This window comes from Stomoxys calcitrans, chromosome 1, assembly GCF_963082655.1.
Source record: "Stomoxys calcitrans chromosome 1, idStoCalc2.1, whole genome shotgun sequence".
NCBI lineage: Eukaryota > Metazoa > Arthropoda > Insecta > Diptera > Muscidae > Stomoxys > Stomoxys calcitrans.
This window is the reverse complement of record NC_081552.1, coordinates 248,812,060-248,839,559: the sequence shown is the minus strand read 5'-3', so window position 1 is coordinate 248,839,559 and position 27,500 is coordinate 248,812,060. Positions and strand designations below refer to the sequence as shown.

The following is a 27,500-nucleotide window of genomic DNA, read 5'->3' as shown; positions in this document are numbered from 1 at the left end:
AAACCGATCTTGGGTCTTGACTTCTTGAGCCTCGAGAGCGCGCATTTCTTATCCGATTGGAATGAAATTTTGCACGACGTGTTTTGTTATGATATACAACAACTGTGCCAAGTATGGTTCAAATCGGTCTATAACCTTATATAGCTGCCATATAAACCGATCTTGGGTCTTGACTTCTTGAGCCTCTAGAGGGCACAATTCTTATCCGATTTGAATGAATTTTGGCACGTAGTATTTTTTGATATGATATCCAACAACTGTGCCAAATATGGTTCAAATCGGTTCATAACCTGATATAGCTGTCATATAAACAGATCTGGGGACTTGACTTCTTGAGCTTCTAGATTTGGCTGAAAGACGTTTTTTATTGTTACTTTCAACAACTATGTCAAATAAAGTACAAGTCGGTTCATAACCTGATATAGCTGCCATATAAACCGATCTGGGATCTTGACTTCTTGAGCCTCTAGAGGTCGCAATTATTATCCGATTTGCCTGAAATTTTGTACGACGGATTCTCTCATGACCATTAACATATGTGTTTATTATGGTCTGAATCGGTCTATAGGCAGATATAGCTCCCATATAAATCGATCTCTCTATTTTACTTCTTGAGCCCACAAAGGGCGCAATTCTTATTCGAATTGGCTGACATTTTACACAGGTCTCCAACATATAATTTAATGGTGGTCCAAACCGGACCATATCTTCATATCGCTCTAATAGCAGAGAAAATCTTTTCTTATATCCTTTTTTTGCCTAAGAAGAGATGCCGGGAAAAGAACTCGACAAATGCGATCCATGGTGGAGGGTATATAAGATTCGGCCCGGCCGAACTTAGCACGCTTTTACTTGTTCAATTTGGCCTAGATCGGTCCAGATTTGGATATAACTGCTATATAGACCGATCAGCCGATTTAAGGTCTTAGGTCCATAAAAGCCACATTTATTATCCGATTTTGCTGAAATTTGAAACAGTGAGTTGGGTTAGGTCACTCGACATTCTTTTTCAATTTGGCCTAGATCAGTCCAGATTTGGATATAGCTGCCTTATAGACCGATCAGACGATTAAAGGTCTTAGGTCCATAAAAGCCACATTTATTATCCGATTTTGCTGAAATTTGAAACAGTGAGTTGGCTTAGGTCACTCGACATTCTTTTTCAATTTGGCCTAGATCAGTCCAGATTTGGATATAGCTGCCTTATAGACCGATCAGACGATTTAAGGTCTTAGGTCCATAAAAGCCACATTTATTATCCGATTTTGCTGAAATTTGAAACAGTGAGTTGGGTTAGGTCACTCGACATCCTTTTTCAATTTGGCCTAGATCGGTCCAGATTTGGATATAGCTGCCATATAGAGCGATCTCTCGCTTTAAGATTTTGAGTCCATAAAAGGCGCATTTATTGCCCGATTTTGCCAAAATTTGGAACAGTGAGTTATGTTAGGCCCTTCGACATTCTTCTTCAATTTGGCTCAGATCGGTCTAGATTTGGATATAGCTGCCATATAGACCGATCTCTCGATTTAAAGCTTTGGGCCCATAAAAGGCGCATTTATTTTCCGATGTCGCCGAAATTTGGGACAGTGGGTTAAGTTAAGGCCCTCGACATATTTCTCCAATTTGGCTCAGGTCGATCAAATTTTGCATATAGCTGCCATATAGACCGATCTCTCGATTTAAGCTTTTGGGCCAATAAAAGGCGCACTTATTGACCGATGTCGCCGAAATTTGGGACAGTGGGTTAAGTTAAACCCCACGACATATTTTTGCAATTTGGCTCAAATCGATCAAAATTTGCATATGGCTGCCATATAGACCGATCTCTCGATTTAAGGTTTTGTGGCCATAAAAGGCGTATTTACTGTCCGATTTCGCCGAAATTTGGGACAGTGAGTTGTGTTAGAGTCTTCGACATTTTTCTGCAACGTGGCCCAAATCGGTATTGAGTTGAATATAACTGCCATATAGACCGATTTCTCGATTTAAAGTCTTGGCCCCATAAAAGGCGCATTTATTGTCCGATTTCACTGAAATTTTACACAGTGACTTATGTTAGGCTTTTCGACATCCGTGTCGTATATGGTTCAGATCGGTTTATTTTTAGATATAGCTACTAAAAAGATCAATATTTTGTTATACACATTTGAACAATGACTTTTACTTATTAGTATTTGGTCCAAATCGAAACATATTTCGGTAAAGCTGCTGCATTTTCCACTGGATTTTGACAGAAGGTCGTTTACATATATACCCGAGGTGGTGGGTATCCAAAGTTCGGCCCGGCCGAACTCAACGCCTTTTCAGTTGTTTTTTACTTAGACCATCTAGCTATGTCCGTCCGTCCAGGTTTTGAAATTTCGCTTTATAAGGTCGAAAATGGGTATTTTTGGACGTGTGTCATAAACCACCCGTCATTCAGTGGGGGTGTATTAAAGAACTATCCTTGATAAATACTTAAAGGCATTGCCCTAGCATGCACCAGACAACTAATTTGGCGTCTTAAAATCACATTACCCTATGCTACATGACAAACGGTTCAATATTACTGACCAATTCATATGCATTGTTCAAAAGTTTAGTTTTTCTATGGATTTTTTCACATTGGCAATTATTATTATTGCTACTCTGCTAATATTACTTCTCAGATGGCGCTTAGATTAGTCACCACTGTAGTCTCCATATTAATTGAGCTCAGTCTCACATTGGGGACAAAAATTATCTATAAGTTCTATGTTTCCATAAAACATTCCTTCCTCAATAAAAACAACGGCAAATAGCGAACATCCAATGACACTCGAAATTTGAGTGTCTGCTTCGATTAAAATAAATTGATATTTAGTACGTGTGGTATCTGACCACAACTGAGGGCTTTTTGTAAAATACAAAATACGTAAGAGGAGTACTTTATTATTAACCAAAGTCTTAGCGATATACTCGTACATTTGAATTGACACATTACAGATTGTAAACAATTGCTAATACCCTGTCATAAACCAAATGGCAAATTATAGCATTAGGGTTTGCAGTTCAGATAAAAGCGGGGAAATATCTACCCAAAATGCAGATATTTTTAAGAAATTTTTATTAAAAAAACTGTTGGCCCCCACTTGCCTAAGAGGTTAGTATGTCCATATAAAACCCTGAATGATTTGGTTCGAACCCAGGCGAGAACATTCTCTCACTAATGCTGGCGACAATTGTCTGGTCTTTAGCTTTGTAAAACTTTTCTAATTTGGCAAAAAAAAAAAGCAAAAACCTGTTCGGCAGGGCCGAATCTTGGATACCGAACACCATGGTTTGCGATTTGACAATCAAATCGGGAATTTATGGTCCCAAGAATTCATTTCGGAGTATTGGTATTTGAATCGTACTTAGTACGTGTGCCGGAAATCGTAACAGTCTTTGTGCCAAATTTCAGCCAAATCAGGTGATCGGGCCAAATCCGGCTATCGGTTTAAATTGGGGCTATATCAGGTAATAGTTCGATTCGGATCATTCTCAGCACGGATAGTCGAAGTCAATACAAAAGTTATTGGGCCAAATTTGATAGTCTGAAGAATTCATATCGGTATTTAAGTGGGCATATATCAGTAATAGGCCGATTCGGATCATACTTGGTAGGGATGCTGGAAGTCGTGACGTCTTTGTACCAAATTTCAGACGGATTTAAAATCGGAGAACATTTTAGGCCTCTAGGGGTTCAAGAAGTCAAATCTGGCGATAGTTTATTTGGGGGCTATACCAGTTTATAGACCGATTCAGATCATACCCGGCACGGAGTATGAGACCGATCGGAGAACATTTTAGGCCTCTAGGGGTTCAAGAAGTCAAATCTGGCGATAGATTTATTTGGGGGCTATACCAGTTTATAGACCGATTCAGATCATACCCGGCACGGATGTTGGAAATCAGAACAAAAGTCTTTGTGCAAAATGTCAGCAAAATTGAAGGACAATTTAGGCCTCGTGGAGCTCAAGAAGTCAAATCCGTGGATCGGCTTATATTGGGGCTATATCCAAATCTCAACCGACATGGTCCATTTGCAACGACCTACAGCGACTAAAAGTCTCTGTCCTTCCGTCTGTGGTAATCACGATAGCGGTCGAACGAATAAAGATAACCGCTTAAAATTTTGCACAGATACTTCTTATTGAGGAAGCTACCGCGCACAGCACAGAGGTTTGCATGTCCGTCTATGACCCTGAACGCCTGGGTTCGAATCCTGGCGGGAACATCAGAAAAATTTTAAGTCATGTGTTAGGTACTATGCCATGTTTATACTTCTCCCCAAAGAGGTCGCACTGTGGCACACCATTCGAATTCGGCTATACAAATCGAAATATCCTTTTCTGACCCAATAAAAATATATTCTTGATCGTAGTAAAAATCTGAGACGATGCAGCCATGACCGTCCGTCAGACCGTTGAAATCACGCTACAGTTTTAAAAAAATAGAGATATTGATCTGAAACTTTGCACAGATTCTTTTTTTCTATAGACAGGTTACGTTCGAACATCGGGTAGGTCGGACTAACTTACTGTCTCAAATTTCGGCAACATCGGACAATAAATGCGCCTTTTATGGGCTCAAAACTTTAAATCGAGTGATTGGTCTATATGGCAGCTATATCCAAATTTGGACCGATCTGTGCCACATTGCAGACGTATGTCGAGGGGCTTTATTTAACTCACTGTCCCAAATTTCGGCGACATTAGACAATAAATGTGCCTTTTATGGACTGAAAACCTTAAATCGAGAGATCGGTCTATATGGCAGCTATATCCAAATCTGAACCGATCTGAGCCAAGTTGCAGAAAAATGTCAAAGAGCCTAACACAACTCACTGTCCAAAATTTTAGCAAAATCGGATAATAAATATGGCTTTTATGGGCCTAAGACCTTAAATCGAGATATCGGTCTATATGACAGCTATATTCAAATCTGGACCGATGTGGGGCAAATTGACGAAGGATATCGAAGGGTCTAACACAACTCACTGTCCCGAATTTCAGCAAAATCGGATAATAAATGTGGCTTTCATGAGCCTAAGATCCTAAATCGGTGGATCGGTCTATATGGGGGCTATATCGAGATATATAGTCCTCCACCCCCCTTCCTATGGTGAAGGGTATAAAAATCAGATTATTATTATAGATATAACATCAATACACAGACCGAATAAAACCAAAGTTTATAGGTCAAGTGAAAGTCATGATAGAAATCCTTTTATAAATATAAGCCCAGTTGGATGAAAATTGCGCCCCCTATAGGCGAAATATGTCTAATAGGATACATTCAGTGTTGGATTGCTCTTTTTATTCACTTTTGCAAAAAATTTAAGTTTGCCGATAGTATCGATAGTTTCCTATCATATCAATCGATATTCAGACAAAAAATGAAATATCGATAGTGTTATCGATATTTTGCCCGCTCTACTGCTGATCTAGTAAATTTGGTCCAATACAGACAATGTCACGCATGGGAGTCGATGGGGCTTAAATAACCCACAGCTCCTATTTTCAACGAAATCGAATGAAAATGTGTCTTTTATGAGCATACGGTCATAAATCGGGAGATCGGTCTATAGGTTGATATAGCAAGATATAGTTTTTCTTCAGGCCACCGAAGCGCAGAAGTTATCATGTCCACATATGACGCTAAGCTTCTGGGATCGATTCCTAGCGAGAGCATCAGAAAATTTGTCAACGGCGATTATCCCCTCCTAATACGGTCGACCATGACATGTCAAAACTTTTCTCCAAAGATGCGTCGCACTGCGGCACGCCGTTCGGACTCGTCTATAAAAAAAAACTTAAAACTTGAATCGGACAGCACTCATTGATATGTGAGAAGTTTGCCCCTGTTGGGCATGGACAAATTTGGATTTGCAGTTTTTCTTCATGTTTAGCTTGCATATGAACCAAAGTAGTCTGTAGTAGATTTTAACTCTATACATCTTGAATTCTTGAGCATCTAGGGGGCGTAATTCTCTTCCGATTTCGCTGAAATTTTGCACGTAGTATTTTGATATCACTTCCACAACTGTGCTAAGTATGGTTTAAATCGCTTTATAACTTTGTATAGCATCCACACAAACCGATCTTGGATCTCGCCTGCTTAAGCCGCTAGAGGACGCGATTCTCATCCGATTTCGCTGAAATTTTACATGAGGTGTTTTGTTATAACTTCCAACAACTGTGCTACGTATGGTTGAAATCGCTTTATAACTTGGTATAGCTGCCACACAAACCGATCTTGGATATTGACTTCTTGAGCCGCTAGAGGGCGCAATTCTCATCCGATTTGACTGTAATTCAGCATGAGGTGTTTTGTTATGACTTTCAACATCTGTCCTAACTATGACACAAATCGGTTCATATTCTGATATAGCTGCCGTATAAACCCATCTTGGATATTGACTTCGTGAGCCTCTAGAGGGCGCAATTCTCATTCGATTTGGCAGAAATTTTGCACGTGGTATCACTTCCAATAACTGTGCTAAGTATGGTTGAAATCGCTTTATAACTTGGTATAGCTGCCACACAAACCGATCTTGGATCTTGACTGCTTGAGCCGCTAGAGGGCGCAATTCTCATCCGATTTGGCTGAAATTATGCATGAGGTGTTTTGTTATGACTTCCAACAAATGTGCCAAGTACGACACAAATCGGTACATAATCTGATATAGCTGCCATATAAACCGATCTTGGATCTTGACTTCTTGAGCCGCTAGAGGGCGCAATTCTCATTCGTTTTGGCAGAAATTTTGCACGTAGTGTTTTGGTATCACTTCCAATAACTGTGCTTAGTATGGTTGAAATCGCTTCATAACTTGGTATAGCTGCCACACAAACCGATCTTGGATCTTGACTGCTTGAGTCGCTAGAGGGCGCAATTCTCATCCGATTTGGCTGAAATTTTGCATGAGGTGTTTTGTTATGACTTCCAACAAATGTGCCAAGTATGACACAAATCGGTACATAATCTGATATAGCTGCCATATAAACCGATCTTGGATCTTGACTTCTTGAGCCGCTAGAGGGCGCGATTCAACAATGGGTTATTTTAAGCCTTCCGACATCCGAACCAAATATGGTTCAGATCGGACTTTTTCATTAAAATCCGAACTTTCTTCTTCTGCGCTCCTTCTAAAACCTCTAACACCAAGTTTCGAGATGTTTTTCACCACTTGATCTTCCCATCGATTTGAGTGCACCACAGTAAACGCCTCCAAAAGACTTCTTCGCCCTATAACTCCAGTTAAAAAGACTCAGGATTGAAAAAAACAGGCAGACAGACAAGCGCAATTGCTATGATTCTCTTCTAATTTTCTGAGGAAAAAGAATCCATAGTATAATTTATATGATCAGAGATGATTATTTAGATGCAAAAGAAATGACTTCCCCTCTCCCTCCCCTTACCAGGATGACGGCTCAATAAATTGCTAAAAAATCTAAACCCCAGCTTTATGTTCATCATAAAATTTGCTCATATTTAAATTCAAAACTTGAATATTTTCATTGGCGGTATTTACAATGCCATTATGAACAGATGCCCCCAATGGTCATAGCCAGACATTAAAACATTAATTTTGCCATTTCATCACATACAGTTCTCGTTGTTGTTATTGGTGTTGTTTGGTATGGATGTTTCTTGTTTTGCTATTGGTGTTTTGGCATTATTATAAACATTTATATTCAAAATTACCTTAAGCTGATGACGTAGACCACTCATTGGGCTCATTCAAAAGTCAACACACCCGCAACGCGAAAAAAAGATGAAAACAACAACACGATCGAAAAATAATTTTCAAAATATTGGAAGAAAATTGAAGACGACGAGCAAAGGCGGCAGAGACGGCAAAAACACGATAGAAACTTTTACAAAATGTTTCGAAAATGAAAAATGAATTGCTGTGTTGAAGCTCAGGGGCATAGAATGGTGTAAAAAAAAGCAGCTCTCAAACGCACACTCACTCACTTCATAAATTTTGGCTAATAATAAAAACGTATACAAATTCTAAAAAACAAAATATCTCTTAATAAAACACAGTTTTCTAAGGCTTTTGGTTTATTTAAATACTACACTCGAATAAAAATTTTTAACTAAATATAATTTTTTGTATATTTTTCATTTTTTTTATTATCAATTTTCATATATTTTTAATTTTTTTTTTTTGCTTTAATTGACATTTAGACAAATATGTCTAATTTTTCTTTTTGTCGCATTATCATGATTTATTTCAAGAAAAAAAAACACCAACAACAATTCGTTCGTATAACAAAGCGCAACGTAACGCAACTCAATTCAACTCAACATTGCCGTTATAAGTTTTCTTCTTCCTTGAAGGTTGTACACCGGACCACGTTGATTTTGAAAATAAAATGTTTTGAAATTTTGCGATCATCATCATCTTCTAAAGTCACACACATAGTACTTTAAAACACTACGAGTTTTCCTCTCTCCCTCTCTCTCTCTCTCTCTCTCTCTCTAATTCTTACGTTGGCAAGGCGAATTCACCGGGGCAATAACAACGCCAACATACAGAGTAGTAATGACAACGGGAAAAATGCTCTTTCTTATGTCTGTGTCGCACACACACACACACTGTTAATCTCTCATCAATTCATTTTTTGTTTACTTACAACTGCCCTGCAAACATTTTTAACAACTTTGGAAGAGCATTCATCCTCGCCATGAATAAAATAAACTTCTAGAAGATTTTTCTTCTATGTGAGTCGCGAAACACTTTTCCAAAGTATCAGAGGGTTATCCATTGCGAGAGCGGATAACGTGATTTCGTGATGTGAAACAGGTATCGCTGAGGTCACCGTAGCGAAGAGGTTAGTTTGTTCGCCTATGATGGTCAATGCCTGGGTTCGAATCCTGACAAAAATATCAGAAAAAATTGTCAGTGGTGGTTAGCCCCTCCCAATGCTGGCAACATTCGTACTTAGTATGACTGGTATGACGAGTAATACGGCAATTTTTAAAACCACCACCGAAAGAGGGGGGTATATTCATTTTGTCATTCCGTTTGCAACACATCGAAATATTTATTTCCGACCCTATAAAGTATATATATTCTGGATCAGCGTAAAAATCTAAGACAAACTAGCCATGTCCGTCCGTCTGTCTGTTAAAATCACACTACAGTCTTCAAAAATAGAGATATTGAGCTGATAATTTGCACAGATACTATTTTTGTTCATAAGCAGGTTAAGTTCGAAAATGGGCTATGTCGGACTATATTTTGATATAGCCCCCATATAGACCGATCCGCCGACTTAGGGTCTTAGGCCCATAAAATACGCATTTATTGTCCGATGTCGCCGAAATTTGGGGCAGTGAGTTAGGTTGAGCCCCTCAACCTACTTCTTCAATTTGGCTCAGATCGGTCCAGATTTGGATATAGCTGCCATATAGACCGATTCTCCGATTTAGGGCCTTAGGCTCATAAAAGGCGTATTTAATATCCGATTTTGCTGAAATTTGGGACAGTGAGTTGTGATAGGCCACTCGACATCTTTATTCAATTTAGCCTAGATCGGTTCAGATTTTGGATATAGTTGCCACATAGACCGATCCGCCGATTTAGGGTCTTAGGCCCATAAAAGGCGCAATTATTGTCCGATTATGCTTAAATTTGGGACAGTGAGTTGGGTTAAGACCTTCGACATCCTTCTTCAATTTTGCTCAGATCGGTCCAGATTTGAATATAGCTGCCATATTGACCGATCTCTCGATTTAAGGTTTCGGGCCCATAAAAAGCGCATTTATTGTCCGATGTCGCCAAAATTTGGGACAGTGAGTTGTATTAGGACCTTCGACATCCTTCTTCAATTTGGCTCAGATCGGTTCAGATTTGAATATAGCTGCCATATAGACCGATCTCTCAATTTCAGGTTTTGGGCCCATCAAAGGCGCATTTTATATCCAATTTTGCCGAAATTTGGGACAGTGAGTAAGGTTAAACCCCTCGACATACTTCTGCAATTTGGCTCAGATCGGTCCAGATTTGAATATAGCTACCATATGGACCGATCTCTCGATTTTAAGTCTTGGCCCCATAAAAAGGCGCATTTATTATTATTATATATTTATATCATATTTTATTAGTATTTGATCTAAATCGGTAAGGCTTTTCGACATCCGTGTCGTATATGGTTTAGATCGGTTTATTTTTAGGTATAGCTATTATAAAGACCAATATTTTGTTATACACAATTGAACAATGAATTGTTCTCATTAGTATCTGATCCAAATCGGAACATATTTTTATATAGCTGCTATGGGGCATAAGGTATGCATTTTTCACCGGATTTTGACGAAAGGTGGTTTACATATATACCCGAGATGGTGGGTATCCAAAGTTCGGCCCGGCCGAACTTAACGCGCATTAATGTTTACACCCTCGTTTCAACCTAATCTTCTCGTTAGCAACTTATATGGAAGATTCGACGGAGACTCTTGCAGAAGATTCTTCTCGAGGATACATCTCCTCACGACATCGTCTACGACTCTTAGACAAACTACTCGCCCGCAATCATAATCTTCTTCTAGAAGCTTCGCGAAAAATTATTTGCCGTTTGAAAATGTTTGCTAGGTGTTCTCAGTTTGCGGGTGAACATGGCACATAACAAACAATTATAATGCAGTGTTGTCAATGCGAGCAATTATTGTCCGATTTGACCGAAATTTTGCATGAAGTGTTTTGTTTTGTCTTCCAATATCTATGATGAGTACGATTTAAATCGGTTCATAACCTGATATAGCTCACTTATAAACCGATCTCGGACCATGACTTCTTGAGCCTCTAGAGGACGCAATTCTTATCCGATTTGGCTGAAACTTTGTACAATGACTTTTTCAATGACATTAAACGTACGTACTATGTACGGTTTGAATCGGTCCATAACCTAATATAGCTCCCACACAAACCGATCTCCCGATTACTTAAGCCTCTATAGGGCGCAATTCTTATCCGATTTGTTTGAAATTTTGCGCAATGACTTTTACTGTGGTGAGCCACATCCAACCAGTCACTGCATTTGTAATGCCTCCAAATATTGATCTACTACCCAATAAAGTCCGTCCCTCCTCCTGTCCATCACGATACCTATCGAACGCGTAAAGCTACTTGGTAAAAAATTTGACACATACTTCTTATTGATATGGGTTATTGGGAATTACAAATGGACCATATCGTTTCAGATATGCATATAGCCCCCACATAAACATTTGTCCGGTTTTGACTTCTTGAGCACCTAGAAACCTCATATTTCAACCAATTTAGCTGATATTTGGCACAAGGACTTTTGTTATGACTTTCAACATCTGTGCCAAATATGCTCTTAATCGGTCTAAAAACTCATGTAGCCCCCAGATAAACCTATCCTCGGTTGTGACTTCTTGAATTTGGCAAAAAGCTTTTTATTCTGACTTGCAACATCTGTGCCAAGTGTGATCCAAATCTAAGTATAAATTTATATAGCCCCCATATAAATCTATCTTCTTGAGCCCCAAGAAGCCTCAATTTTGTTGTGATTTGGCTGAAATTTGGCAAAAAGCTTTCTGTTCTGACTTCCAACATCTGTGCCAAGTATGATCCAAATCGGTGTATAAATTGATAGAGCCGATCCCCGGATTTGATATTTTGAGCCCCTAGGAGCCTAAATTCTTAACTGATTTGGCTGAAATTTTGTACACAAATTACAACACATTTACCCCAATTTTTAGCAGAATCCATGGCTGGCTTTACCTCAACATACAGTCCAGCCCTAACTTAGCATGTTTTAACTTGTTTTCCTTTGTTTTTATACCTACCACCGAAGGATGGGGGTATATTCATTTTGTCATTCCGTTTGCAACACATCGAAATATCCATTTCCGACCCTATAAAGTATATATATTCTTGATCAGCGTAAAAATAAGACGATCTAGACATGTCCGTCCGTCTGTCCGTCTGTCCGTCTGTCTGTTGAAATCACGCTACAGTCTTTAAAAACAGAGATATTGAGCTGAAATTTTGCACAGGTTCTTTTTTTGTCCATAAGCAGGTTAAGTTCGAAGATGGGAAATATCGGACTATATCTTCATATAGCCCCCATATAGACCGATCCGCCGATTTAGGGTCTTAGGCCCATAAAAGCCACATTTATCATCCGATTTTGCAGAAATTTGGGACAGTGAGTTATGTTAGGCCCCTCGACATTCCTCATCAATTTGGCTCTGATCGGTTCAGATTTGGATATAGCTGTCATATAGACCGATCCTCCGATTTAGGGTCTTAGGCCCATAAAAGCCACATTTATTATCCGATTTTGATGAAATTCGGGACAGTGAATTGTGTTAGGCCCCTCGACATCCTTCGTCAATTTTGTTCAGATCGGTTCAGATTTGGATATAGCTGCCATATAAACCGATCCTTCGATTTAGGGTCTTAGGCCCATAAAAGCCACATTTATTATCCGATTTTGATGAAATTCGGGACAGTGAGTTGTGTTAGGCCCCTCGACACCCTTCGTCAATTTGGCTCTGATCGGTTCAGATTTGGATATAGCTGCCATATAGACCGATCCTCCGATTTAGGGTCTTAGGCCCATAAAAGCCACATTTATTATCCGATTTTGCTGAAATTTGGAACAGGGAGTTGTGTTAGGCCCTTCGATATTCTTCGGCAATTTGGCCCAGATCGGTCCAGATTTGGATATAGCTGCCATATAGACCGATCCTCAGATTTGGGGTCTTAGGCCCATGAAAGCCACGTTTATTATCCGATTTTGCTGAAATTTGGGACAGTAAATTGTGTTAGGCCCTTTGATATCCCTCATCAATTTGGTGCAGATCGGACCAATTTTGGATATAGTTGCCATATAGACCGATCTCTCGATTTCAGGTTTTGGGCCCATAAAATGCTCATTTATTGTCCTATGTCGCCGAAATTTGGAACAGTGAATTAAGTTAAGCCCCTCGACATAATTCTGCAATATGGCACAGATCGGTTAAGATTTGGATATAGCTGTCATATAGACCGATCTCTCTTTTTAAGGTTTTGGGCCCATTAAAGGTGCATTTATTATCCGATGTCGCCGAAATTCAGGTATACAATTTTCACTGGATTTTGATAAAAGGTGGTTTACGTATATTCCCGAGGTGGTGGGTATCCAAAGTTCGGCCCGGCCGAACTTAACGCCTTTTTACTTGTTTTATTTCAATTGCATTTCTACCATTAACTTTTACAATTTTTTATTTTCAACATTGACAACACTGAAGATCACCAAATAGGCCATTCACTCATATTCGCTTGGTACGTACGTGTTTAAAAATATCACTCTCTTTTGTAAACAACCGGCATATGGAACAAAAAAAAACACATTTCCCTCATTCTCACACACACATGCAAACACTCTCTTCCATATTTGTTGAGGGATTTCACACACAAAAAAAAAAACGACAAACAAATTCCCTTTTTCACTCACTCCCTCGGTCAATCAATCAAACATTACTGCTACGGGTAAGATGTGCGGCGTCTAGTGTCGTAGGTGCTTGTTAGCCTTAGAACGTTATGAGGTTAGACGAACTTTGTGTTGTGCCAGAACATAGCCATTGTTTGTAGCCACTAGTCAGACGGTAGCCCCGATGAACTTCTGACTGACAATAGTCTGCCGACAATTCACTGTTGTCTCTGGCTGGTTGTGCATTGTGTTTTTCGGTTGGTAAATCATCCATCTAGCCAGTGTGTGTTTGCTGTTATTTTGAGACAGGGTGTTTGTCTTTATCGCCACCATATAAACTCATTGTCTCCTATACTTCAAACCCAACCCCAACCCCTTCGCTTATGGTGGATTGCCTATGCCAGCTCTCGTGGGGGCAGCTGGGAGACATTATAAATCTTTATGGGGAGATTTATGCATTGAAATATGGCTCTTCGCTTGCCTTTGGCCATTGTTTGGCCCCATCGCCTCGATGTTCATCACAGATATGAACTCAAAGTGAGATAAATTGTTTTCATTTGCTTACTTATGTTCAGTTTTTTGCGTTGAATTTGGTTTTGTTTGGTTTTATTATTTCTTTGCCACAGCACAGCACAGCATTGTAAATTTTCAATTTCAGTTTAATTTGCAATTTTTTCGGTCAATTAAAAAGTTCGAATGTTAATTTAAAAAAAAAAAAACAAAAACAAAAACAACAGCCACAACATTGTTGATGCAGTGCAAATGTATTCTTTATATTGGCCATTAAAATAACCTACAAATAATCAACCATCCAAGTGGCAAGTTGTATGAGATGTCTATTTTTCTAAACGGATGGCAACGTTTATCGGAACAGAGCAGTCTAGAATTCTCTTCAAATGGGAAATGTTTAGAATCTAAACTTTAGGGCGTGCCTAGGACTTTCATATACTCCGAAAGCCTGGCAGGAGGCAAGGGTGGTGTTTATATGTAAGCCCGGCAAGGCAAGTTATGCGACACCAAAGGCCTACAGACCCATAAGTCTTACGTCCTTTTTACTCAAAACCATGGAAAATAATGTGGACACCATGATAGAGAATATGACATCCAGCGAACTGCTCAAATACAAACAGCATGCCTATGTCAAGGGAAGGTCGGTGGAGACTGCCCTGCACGAAGTTGTGCATAAAATGGAAGAATCGTTCGATGCCAAAACATACACACTGGCGGTGTGCATTGACATGGAGGGGGCTTTTAACAATGTACGGAGCGACACACTGATCCTATCCTTAGACCAGCACAGGGTGGACCCGGTCCATAGAGGCTGGATAAACCATATGCTACAGAACAGGTGGATAAATTGTGTATCCAATGGCATAAATATAAGGGAGAAAGTGGCACAGGGCACACCACAGGGGGGCATTTTATCGCCACTCCTATGGGTGACCACCATAAATGACCTATTACGGATGCTGACTGAGGAGGGATTTGAACCCCGCTGCTACGCAGACGATGTTATAAGACTTTAAAGGGGTAAGGATCCGAACGAGCTATGCAGAAGGGCCGAAAGGGTCTTGCATATGGCATATGGACTGAGCTAGACCCAGAGGTGTCAATGTTAACCCAGAGAAGACTGAAATATGCCTGTTCCCGAGGAAGGCGAAGGTGGGCCAATTTAACTAACCACGTTTCCTCAATAAGACGATTTCGATATCTGACAAGGTCAAATACTTAGATGTGATCTTGGACAGGAAACTGAATTGGAAGTGTCACATTCAGGAGCGTACTGAGAAGGCTCGCAGATGCTGGGCACTATGTAGGCTCGAAATGGGGCCTGAATCCTAGGATAGTCCACTGGCTCTACAGGAGCGGGATTAGACCAATACTTACTTACGCCTCAGTAGTTTGGTGGATTGCTATGGAGAAAAAATGCCACATAAGGACCATACAACAGGTTCAGAGAACATGTTGTGTTGGCATAGGCGGAGCGATGAGGACCACGCCCACCAGGGCACTGGAGACTATTCTAAATGTCCGACGCATTGGCATACAGATTAAGTGAGTGAGGCAGCCACTGGGAGAATGGGAGAATGGATTGAGGATGGGATCAGCTCATACCACGAAACTTTGAAACTTTGCACAGATTTTTTTTTTGTCTAGAAGCAGATTAAGTTCGAAGATGGGCTATATCGGACTATATCTTGATATAGCCCCCATATAGACGAATCCGCCGATTTAAGGTCTTAGCCCCATAAAACCCACATTAATTATCCGATTTTGCTGAAATTTGGGACAGTGAGTTGTGTTAGGCCCTTCGACATATTTCTTTAATTTGTTACGCTACTTAAAGACACAAGAGCAACAAGTGCCGATGGAGTGCCATCTGAACATACTATGCCCCCTACAGAAGAAAACAGTCTGTGTGCAGGACAGTGTTGCCAACTACTATTCTCAAAATTCGAATCCACGTTAATGGAGAATATCGACGCCATATGACGACGTTTGCATGGTCAATCAATTATCGACTTTTCTTGTGACTTTCTCCAAATTTTAGCAGTCAGTCTTTATTTGGACCATATGTAAACAGTATCGGCAATTTAAACGTTATGTTCCTCGTTCTAGTTTCATTACGCCCTTTCCCCCTCTGGCGCTTTCTTGATTGTTATTAAAATTTTGTATGCCAATGCAAAGTAGTATAAACTGCGGCCTTTTTAGTTACCAAATTAGCAATTAATTCTGTTGGCACATAGTCCATAAAAGTGGATGTTTGCATCCATCTACTCATAATCGATTGTGTTTTTGTATTTATTGAGTAATTAGCACATTAAAGATAAATTCAACTGATTTGAAGGGTGCAGAGTAGCGGCTCGGGGCATTGTTAATGTGGACGCCAGTACCATTAATCGTTCATCGTTGTTTGGGCTTGGGCGAAACCAATTCGTAGGATTTCCCAATTTGCAAATGGCCAAATAATCTGCATTGATGGCTGAAAATGCATGATGATGATGATGGCCCAGATGAAACGAAAAATATTGCATTAATCATGAATGGCAAGAAAAGAAAAAAGATCGCCGCGGCCGCCGCCATCACCACAATTAATTTGCAATGCACAAAGCCTCATCACCGTTATATAAACATTGAAAAAAATACACAAATGAGTATCTATGCATACAAATATGAATGGCTGGCGGCCAGAGGGATGGGGGGTGGCGGGGGGCTTTGTAACAATGTCTGCGAAGGTTTGTGTAAGATGTGGTATGTGGAACACAAGCTGTCGACGTAGACATCATCTTTTTACGTACACATTTCAAAGGAATTAATAAATGACACCGAAATTAAATTAACGATGAACGCACGGACGGACTTACAGCAATGGATCGTGGGATAGACCACGCCACTCACACACACACCCACACAAATGCTCATCTTTAGTTGCACACTGTGGGAGGAGGTTAAACTGCGTATTAATTAAACACATCGTCGATATTATGCATGTCTTTGCAAGAATCTGCTTCGACTTCGTCAGAGCGAGATGTTTTGTGCCTTTTACTTACTTCTTGTTTCCCCAGAATTTGGGCTAAAATGTAAATAAATTTATGCATTTTCTGATTTACATAAATATTAACAAGTAAAAGCGTGCTAAGTTCGGCCGGGCCGAATCTTATATACCCTCCTCCATGGATCGCATTTGTCGAGTTATTTTCCCGGCATCTCTTCTTTGGCAAAAAAAAAGAATAAAAGACGAGATTGGCTCTGCTATTAGAGCGATATGAAAATATGGTCCGGTTCGGTAAAATGTCAGCCAATTCGAATAAGAATTGCGTCCTTTAGGGGCTCAAGCAGTAAAATGGAGGAATCGATTTATATGGGAGCTGTATTAGGCAATACACCGATTCAGACCATAATAAACAAGCATGTTGATGGTCATGAGAGGAACCGTCGTTCAGGCAAATCGGATAAGAATTGCGCCCTCTAGAGGCACAAGAATTCAAGATCCCAAATCGGTTTATATGGCAGCTATATCAGGTTATGAACCGATTTGTAGCTTATTTGACACAGTTGTTGAAAGTCATAATAAAATTCGTCATGCGAAATTTCAGCCAATTCGGATAGGAATTGCGCGCTCTAGAAGCTCAGGAAGTCAAGTCCCCAGATCGGTTTATATGACAGCTATATCAGGTTATAGACCGATTCGAACCATACTTGGCACAACTGTTAGATATCATAAAAAAATACTTTGTGAAAAATTACAGCCAAATCGGATAAGAATTGCGCACTCTAGAGGCTCAAGAAATCTAGACCCATGATCGGTTTATATGGCAGCTATATCAGGTTATGAACCGATTTGAGCCATACTTGGTATAGTTGTTTAACATCATAACAACACACGTTGTGCGAAATTTCACTCCAATCGGATAAGAATTGCTCCCTCTAGAGGCTCAAGAAGTCAAGACCCAAGATCGGTTTATATGGCAGCTATATCAGGTTATGAACCGATTTAAGCCATACTTGTCACAGTTGGTGGATATCATAACAAAACACGTTGTGAGAAGTTTCATTCCAATCGGATAAGAATTGCGCCCTCTAGAGGCTCAAGAAGTCAATACCCAAGAGATACTTACACCCAGAAAAATTAGTCTGCTGATATCAGCAAACACTGCCTGCTGATATCAAATTAAAAATTTGTAACTTTTAAATAAATAAATTTAAATTTTTTTTAATTCTAAACAATAATTGAGGCATTTGGTATAAATAAAAGAAAACATGTAAAACGGCATTGAGTTCGGCCGGGCCGAACTTTGGATACCCACTACCTCGGGTATATATGAAATCCCCCTTTCGTCACAATACGGTGAAAATTGCAACTTATGCACCCAAATTCGACACGGATATGGAGTGGTCTAATAAATCTAAGTCACTCTTGAATATTTTATTTCAAATTTCAACAAAATCGGGCAATAAATAAAGCTTCTATGAGCTTCAGACCCTAAATAAGCTCAACGGTGAGAATTATGGGGAGGTGGTCTGACCCCAAAGATGTGACGGAGATGACTCAAGAGATCAGGGGATGCAATGGAAATGTCTGGGGAGCTAGCGCAGCTCCTCGTAATCCTCGTGGGGGCATCCTCATTCACCGTGCAAAATGAGGCCACATCATCTGCCTACGCGACCACTTTTACACCTGTCATCCCGTCTACCAGGGTTCGAGAGTGTCTTAACAGTAGACCATAGCCACAAATTCCGCCCATGTTCGTTGGCCACCCTGTTTATTTCCAGATTCAGCTCGCTGGTTCTGGGGTTAGTGGGGTCCATACCATACGAAACCCCTCACGATCGTCTGAGAGTACCACTGCCTGTGCCGGGAAATTGGGCCACACTTACGGTATTCGACCGGCTGGTATAAAGCGAACGGCTGCTGCGTTAATGATGTCTCGGAATTTCCTCTCGGCAACTAGCACATCCGAGAGGGGAGGGAGTTCTCTGAAGCGGCAATTGGTATACACTCCGAAGCCAGTCCAATCGGCTTTCTTCTGAATGAGGTTATGAAGTCGAGTGGTCGGTCGATCATGAGAATTATGGGGAGGTGGTGTGACCCCAAAGAGATGACGGCTTGCCAGGATACGTCACTCAGGAGATCAGGGGTTGCAATGCAGATGTCTGGCGAGCTGCTGCACCTCTTCGTAATCCTCGTGGGGCCCATGTTCGTTGACTACCCGGTTTATTTCCAGATTCAGCTCGCTGAATCTGGCGCTCAGAGGTTATGAAGTCGGCGCTCAGAGGTTATGAAGTCGGATGGTCAGTCGATGGTGGGAACTATGGGGAGGTGGTGCGACCCCAAAGAGATGATACGTCACTCAGGAGATCAGGGAATGCAATGGAAATGTCTGGCAAGCTGCTGCACCTCTTCGTAATCCTCATGGGGGCATCCTCATTCACCGTGCAAAACGTGGAGCTTTCAATCTGCTCTGCCAAAGCTATGCCACGCTGGTCGTTACCTAGGGGAGAATGCCATGAAGTGTGATGCGCATTAAAGTAACCCACATATGTCGGGGTTGTAAGCCCGGCCATTAATTGGGATACAGCTACCAACCGGCGGTATGTACACGTTGTATAGCTCTATCTCGGCAGTGTCGGACCTGACTGCTAAAACACGTACACTGAGGCGGCAACCCTGGCCGATGAGGGTTCCATCGGGTCAATCCGGTGCGTACAACCGGCTGCCATGGGATTGATACTCGTTAACCAGAACGGCACCACACTAGTCTGTCTGCTCATAGCCTGGTCTGAAATGTATGTACATTTTAAACAGAATCCATGGAGGTGAGCAACCACAAACACATTGTCGTCATATTTTGTAATACTCTGAATTAGTACGCGTTTGCGGCATTTAAAAATAATGCAACAATTAATTGATGTCATTTTAAGCAAGGCACCCAACATAGACACAAACAATGAAAATACTCATAGTGGCTATCACAGTGCACTTCCTAGTTAAAATGTCTAAATTCAAAATGCTTACCAACCAAATCTCCCACAAAACTAACGAACTGACAGTGATAAATGACCGATGAAAAGAGCGTTTTCAAACAAAGCAAAAGAAACCGGCAACAACGTTATTCTCAAAGTTGATATCATCAGTTTTGCTGTTTATTTTCCAATGTTGATATTATTTTTATTTAAATGAAAAAAAAAAATTTGCAATTGTCCGGGACAGACGAAAGCCTTCATTTATAATAGGGTGGGAAATTTTTGAATCGCCAAAGTTTTTGTCAAAATCGCAATCTACAATAAATTCTTAGAAATTTTTACCTAGAAACCAGGGGTCCAAAACCAAAATCGTGCTACCGATTTGTAAGGACAAAGTCCGTTGGGTGATATCTGTATGTGGGAGCTTTCATTGCATTCCATACCAAATTTTGTGGAAATCGGTTTAAATTTGTGTTCATTACGTTCTCATATATATTTAAATCGGGCAATATGTATATGTGACGGCTATATATTGGTTGCCCAAAAAGTAATTGCGGATTTTTTAAAAGAAAGTAAATGCATTTTTAATAAAACTTAGAATGAACTTTAATCAAATATACTTTTTTTGCACTTTTTTTTCTAAAGCAAGCTAAAAGTAACAGCTGATAACTGACAGAAGAAAGAATGCAATTACAGAGTCACAAGCTGTGAAAAAATTTGTCAACGCCGACTATATGAAAAATCCGCAATTACTTTTTGGGCAACTGATTTTAACAAAGCTCAAAGCGCTTTCCTTTATGCTACAACTGAGATATGTGGAAAATTTCATGATGATTGCATGGTAAAGACCCATCACGCTTGCGCCAAACGCTAGCGACCCCTACATGGAATGTATGAGAATGGCAGTCAAGTTCAGTACTGCCGAGATAGAGCTATACAACATGTATATACCACCGGTTGGTTGTTGTGACTTAATGGCCAAGTTTTATAGGCCCGACATTAGAGGCCTACTGTCTAGCCATAGTCATTTGGTTGTAGGAGATTTTAATGCGCATCACATTTTATGGCATTCTCCCCTAGGATACGACCAGCGGGGCATAGCTTTGGCCTAGCAGATAGAAGGCTCCACGTATTGCACGGTGAATGAGGATGCCCCCACTAGGATTACGAGGAGGTGCAGCAGCTCGACTGAAATCTCCATTGCATCCCCTGATCTCCTGAGTGACGTCATCTCTTTGGGGTCAGACCACCTCGCCATAAATCTCACCATCGACCGACCACCCGACTTCATAACCTCTGAGCGCCGGACGTTTATCAATCAGAAGAAGGCCGATTGGGCTGGCTTCTGAGAGTATACCAATCGCCGCTTCAGTGAACTACCACCCCACTTGGATGTGCTAGTGGAGGAAATTCCAAGACATCATTAACGCAGCACCGCATCGAATACCCCAAGTGCGGCCCAATTTTCCGGCGCAGGCAGTGGTACTCGTAGACGAGTGTGATGGGATTTTTGGCACGGACCTCACTAAACCCAGAATCAGTGAGAATTGAATCTGGAAATAAACAAAGTAGTCAACGAACATAAGCAGAATTTGAGGCTGAAACACTTGGAGCAATGTAACTTAGGAACCGGTTTAGGCAAGCTGTGTTCTACTGTTCAATCTCTCTCTCGAACCCCGGTAGAAGGGACGATAGAAGCTCAGGCTCTAAGAGATACGCCAGGTTGTTCAACTACCAATTTATTGAGCCTCCCTAGAGTGATATGACTAGGAGGAGAGTCATTCGTCGTATCCGTGATCTCCGAACCGATGGACAGCCATCACAATTTACCGTGGACGTCGTTGCAAGTGTTATCCGTGGCGCCAAGTCATCCAAGGCGTTAGGCCTCGACGGAATCACTACAGTGATTCTGAAGAATCTGGTTCTGCCTGAGGTCGAGTACCTCACAACTATGCTGGGTGACCGCTCTTAACACCCAGGGGACATAACGCCCAAAAATATTTTTGGGCCTTGTGACCTACCATGATACGGTCATAAGGGGTCATAATAATTTTTTGGGTAATATGACCGCCCAAAAATCGGACAGAATGCCCATTTGTCTTTATGATGTTTTCTATACCCGACCCCACCGAAGAATGGGGGTATATTTATTTTGTCATTTCTAGAGATGGGCGATTGGTATTTTGGGTATTTACCCGGTAAATTGTGTTAATACCCAGGTATTTTCCCATTTATACCCAAAAGCTAGGTATTTATAATTTTGCAGATATCTTGGGTATGAAAACATTTTCCAAAAAATTTTTGATGATATTGTATTCTTTGTATGTAAACTGGACCTGCTAATCTCATAAAATCGGATTTTAGTTATATATAGCCGCTATGTAGACCGATCTCCAGGCTAAAAGTCTTGAGGCCCTTTATCAAAATTGGTTTAGAAATTTGGCAGAAGCTTTCAGTTGAGTAATAAAACATTTCATATCAAATTTCGTAAAAAAACTGGGGCAACTAGGGCCATTTAAGTAAAAAATGGCGCGATATATGAGACCTATATCTAAATCTTAACCGATTTTCACCAAAATTAATAGCTTTTATCCCTAGGCTAAAAAACAAGTGATATGTGCAAAATTTCGTGATGATTGGATCAAATAACATTCCATACCAAATTTCATGCAAATCCGTTAAAAATTGTAGTAACTACTCCCTTATAACTGTAAATCCGGCGAATTATATATATCTGAGCTATATCTAAATCTGAACCGATTTTTACTGAATTTGATAGATTTGTCTTTGTTCTAAAAAAGTGACATATGCAAATTTTCATGGTGATTGGATAACAAATGCGACCTCCACAAACAAAAACGACAGACGGACCACCAGCATAGAAAGGATATGCGGACAGACGGCCATGACTAAGCCTAATCGGCAGGAATTTCTGAGTCGAACTACACATTTCATCACAGCCACAGTAGTAGTGTAGGGTACAGTTTGTGGTTTTGTAATAAAATTCAAATTTCGACGAAATCGAACAATAAATGCTCCTTTTATGGCCCCAAAACTTTAAATCGAGAGATCGGTCTATATGGCAGCTATATTCAAATCTGGACCGATATGGGCCAAATAGAAGAAATATGGCGAAGGGCTCAACAAAACTCTTTGTCCCAAATTTCAGCGAAATCGGACAATAAATGCGCCTTTTTTGTGCCCAAAACCCTAAATCGAGAGATCGGTCTAAATGGCAGCTATATCCAAATCTGAACCGATCTATGCCATATTGCAGAGGTATGTCGAGAGGCTTAATTTTACTTACTGTTCCAAATTTCAGCGACAGCGGACAATAAATACGCCTTTTATGGGCTCAAAACCTTAAATCGAGAGATCGGTCTATATGGCAGCTATCTAGACCGATCTAAGCCAAACTAAGGAAGTATATCGACTGGCCTAATACAACTCAGTGTTCCGAATTTCAGCAAAATCGGACAATAAATGCACCTTTTATAGGCCCAAGTCCTTAAATCGAGAGATCGGTCTATAGGGCAGCTATATCCAAATCTGGACCGATCTGGGCCAAATTGAAGAAGGATGTCGAAGAGCCTAACTTAACTCACTTTCCCAAATTTCAGCAAAATCGGATAATAAATGTGGCTTTTATGGTCCTAAGACCCCAAATCGACGGATCGGTCTATATGACAGCTATATCCAAATTTGAACCAATCTGGGCCAAATTGGCGAAGAATGTCGAAGAGCCTAACACAACTCACTGTCTCAAATTTCAGCAAAATCGGTTTATAAATGTGGCTTTTATGGGCCAAAGACCCTAAATCGGCGGATCGGTCTATATTGGGGCTATATCCAAATCTGGACCGATTTAGCCCATCTTCGAACTTAACCTGCTTATGGACAAAAAAAAGAATCTGTGCAAAATTTCAGCTCAATATCTCTAATTTTGAAGACTGTACCGTGATTTCAACAGACAGACGGACGGACATGGCTAGATGGTCTTAAATTTGTACACTGATCAAAAATATTGGGTTGCCCAAAAAGTAATTGCGGATTTTTCATATAGTCGGTGTTGACAAATTTTTTCGCAGCTTGTGACTCTATAATTGCATTCTTTCTTCTGTCAGTTATCAGCTGTTACTTTTAGCTTGCTTTAGAAAAAAAGTGTAAAAAAGGTATATTTGATTAAAGTTCATTCTAAGTTTTATTAAAAATGCATTTACTTTCTTTTAAAAAATCCGCAATTACTTTTTGGGCAACCCAATATATGTACTATATAGGGTCGGAAATGGATATTTCGATGTGTTGCAAACGGAATGACAAAATGAATATACCTCCATGCTTCGGTGGTGGGTATAAAAATTAAGGGTATACGTTACAAAATAAATACTATTTATTTTTTGGGACACCCTAATATACATTCACTTATGGAAGAAATGCACAAATCTGAACCGATTTCCAACTTAACGACAAAACTTTTACTTTGTTGGTCCGCAACAAAGAAGGTTTTCACCAAACAAACGGAGGTCGATGTTCGGAAGCTAGTACTTTCTTTATTCATTTGTAATGCCTTATCAGACCCAATAGGCGTATTGGTAACATTATTTCAAATTTGAACAGAAATCACTTATACGCCTGGGTGGACCTTTCATTATTGTTGATGGCTTTTACAACAAAGTTAAATTTTTTGCAAAAAAATACAAGACAACTTTTCGGCCGTAATATGCATAAATCAACATGCCATGACATTGTTAGCCGTGACACAAACTATAATGAAATGCAAATGGTATTCGTAAAAATCTAAATGGGAAATGTCTTCCCAAAATGTCGCCATAGCTACCCGTTTCTGTCATTAGTAAAATGGCCCAGACTGAGTGTTACAATAAATTGCAAAAAAAATATAATCACCTACTTATACAGATTGGGTAATTAAATTTTAAATGTAAAAATGTTCTATACTGGGTAATGGGTAGCAAAAAAGTGCCAAACAGGGTTCAATCGTCTTTTTGGTGGCCATATTCAAGAGATATGTTAAGGAAAATTAAATTTTTGAAATTTTTTTTGAAATCGTATGAAAAGCAAGTAAGTAAAAATAAAATTCTGAGGGAGCCAACTACATAATACACTAAGCTATCGAGTTTACCCACTACTTTTAAACAAATATGAGAGAATTTCCGATGGTAACATAACTTAGCTGGGGGTGATCTTGGACAGAAAGCTAAACTGGTAGTACCACCTTCAGGTTCATACGAAGAAGGCTCACAGATGGAAGATCATAGATCACTATGTAGAATATACATAGGCTCGAAATGCATCTACGAAGGTGTGATCAGGCGAATTATGACAGAAATATGGTGCACCACAATGGAGAGGAAGAACAGTGTAAAAACATCAGTCAGGCTTTAAAAACCGGAACTAGGGTGCTAGAGACAAATTGAAAATCAGACCCGAAGCCATTTAGATAAATTATGAGGCAACACTCATGGTATAAGACTTAGAACGATGGGGGAACACTGATTGAAAAAAGATGGCAAAAGGCATCCGGAGAATATAGGGCCTTGAAATTTTCAACACGAACTCAATAACACCTCAGCTCGAACCGTTCGAAATTTCAAAGAGATATCTCCTCCCGTTATCACACGGCATATTTGTACCCTCTACCATAAGATGGGGGTATACTCTTTTCGTCATTCTGTTTGTAACTACTTGAAAAATTCGTCGGAGACCCCATAAAGTATATAAATTCTTGATCGTGTTGAAATTTCAAGTCGATCTAGCCATGTCCGTCCGTCCGTCTGTCTTTCGAAAGCACGCTAAATTTGAAAGGAGTAAAGCTAGTCGCTTGAAATTTTGCACAAATACTTCTTATTAGTGTAGGTTGGTTGGAATTGTAAATGGGCCATATCGGTCCATGTTTTGTAATAGCTGCCATATAAACCGATCTTGGGTCTTGACTTCTTGAGCCTCTAGAGGGCGCAATTCTTATCGGATTTCATTGAAATTTTTCACAACGAGTTTTGTTATGATATCCAACAACTGTCCCAAGTATGGTTCAAATCGGTCGATAACAGTCTTTAAAAATAGAGATATTGAGCTGAAACTTTGCAAAGATTCTTTTTTTGTCCATAAGGAAGTTAAGTTCGAAGACACGCTAAATCGGACTATATCTTGATAAAGCCCCCATATAGACCGATCGACCGATTTAGGGTCTTAGGCCCATAAAAGCCACATTTTTTATTTGGGACAGAGAGTTGTGTTAGACCCCTCGACATCCTCCGTTGATTTTGTTCAGATCGGTATAGATTTGGATATAGCTGCCATATAGACCGATCCGCCGCTTGAGGGTCTTAGGCCCATAAAAGACACATTTATTATTCGATTTTGCTGAAATTTGGGACAGTAAGTAACGTTGGGCTCTTCGACATCTTTCGTCAATTTGGCCCTGATCGGTTCAGATTTGGATATAGCTGCCATATAGACCGATCCTCTGATTTAGGGTCTTAGGCCCATAAAAACACATTTATTATCCGATTTTACTGAAATTTGGGACAGTAAGTTACGTTGGGCCCTTCGACATATTTCGTCAATTTGGCCCTGATCGGTTCAGAATTGGATATAGCTGCCATATAGACCGATCCGCCGATTTAAGGTTTTGGGCCCATAAAAGGCGCATTTATTGTCCGATGTCGCCGAAATTTGGGACAGTGAGTTAAGTTAAGCCTCTTGACATACTTGTGCAATATGGCACAGATCGGTCGAGATTTGGATATAGCTGCCATATAGACCGATCTCTCGATTTAAGGTTTTGGGCCAATAAAAGTCGCATTTATTGTCCGATGTCGCCGAAATTTGGGACAGTGAGTTAAGCTAAGCCCCTTGACATACTTGTGCAATATGGCACAGATCGGTCCAAATTTGGATATAGCTGGTATATAGACCGATCTCTCGGTTTAGCCATGTCCGTAAGTCTGTCTGTCGTAAGCACGCTCACTATTGAAGGAATAAAGCTAGCCGCTTAAAAATTTTGCACAAATACTTTGTATTAGTGTAGGTCGGTTGGAATTGCAAATGAGCCAAATCGGCCCATGTTTTGATATAGCTGTCATATAAACCGATCTTGGGTCTTGACTTCTTGAGCCTCTAGAGGGCGCAAATCTCGACTGATTTGACTGAAATTTTGCACGTGGTGTTTTGGTATCTTTTCCAATAACTGTGCTAAGTATGGTTCAAATCGGTTCATAACCGGTTCAATAGCTGCCATATAAACCGATCTTGGGTCTTGACTCCTTGAGCCTCTAGAGGGGGCAATTCTAATCCGATTGGAATGAAATTTCGCACAACGTGTTTTGTTATGGTATCCAACAACTGTACCAAGTATAGTTCAAATCGGTTCATAACCGGTTCAATAGCTGCCATATAAACCGATCTTGGGTCTTGACTCCTTGAGCCTCTAGAGGGGGCAATTCTAATCCGATTGGAATGAAATTTCGCACAACGTGTTTTGTTATGGTATCCAACAACTGTACCAAGTATGGCTCAAATCGGCTCATAACCTGGTATAGTTGCTTTATAAAC

General features: G+C 40.2%; 1 protein-coding gene across 4 annotated transcripts in view; it reads right to left on the bottom strand.

The window, feature by feature from the left end:
* Positions 1-27,500, bottom strand: part of LOC106094995 (calcium-binding protein E63-1) — a 272,836-nt gene that overhangs the window by 233,104 nt on the left and 12,232 nt on the right. Inside the window, exon 1 of one of the 4 annotated variants that reach the window (XM_059360593.1) lies at positions 7,714-8,377. The exons of 2 other annotated variants lie outside the window; for them this stretch is intronic. In XM_059360593.1, the coding sequence (XP_059216576.1) occupies positions 7,714-7,749 (36 nt within the window). In that variant the 5' untranslated portion in view covers positions 7,750-8,377. Of the gene's footprint in view, positions 1-7,713; positions 8,378-27,500 lie in introns of those variants that run through there. One more of the 4 variants, XM_059360591.1, reaches the window with a different exon arrangement.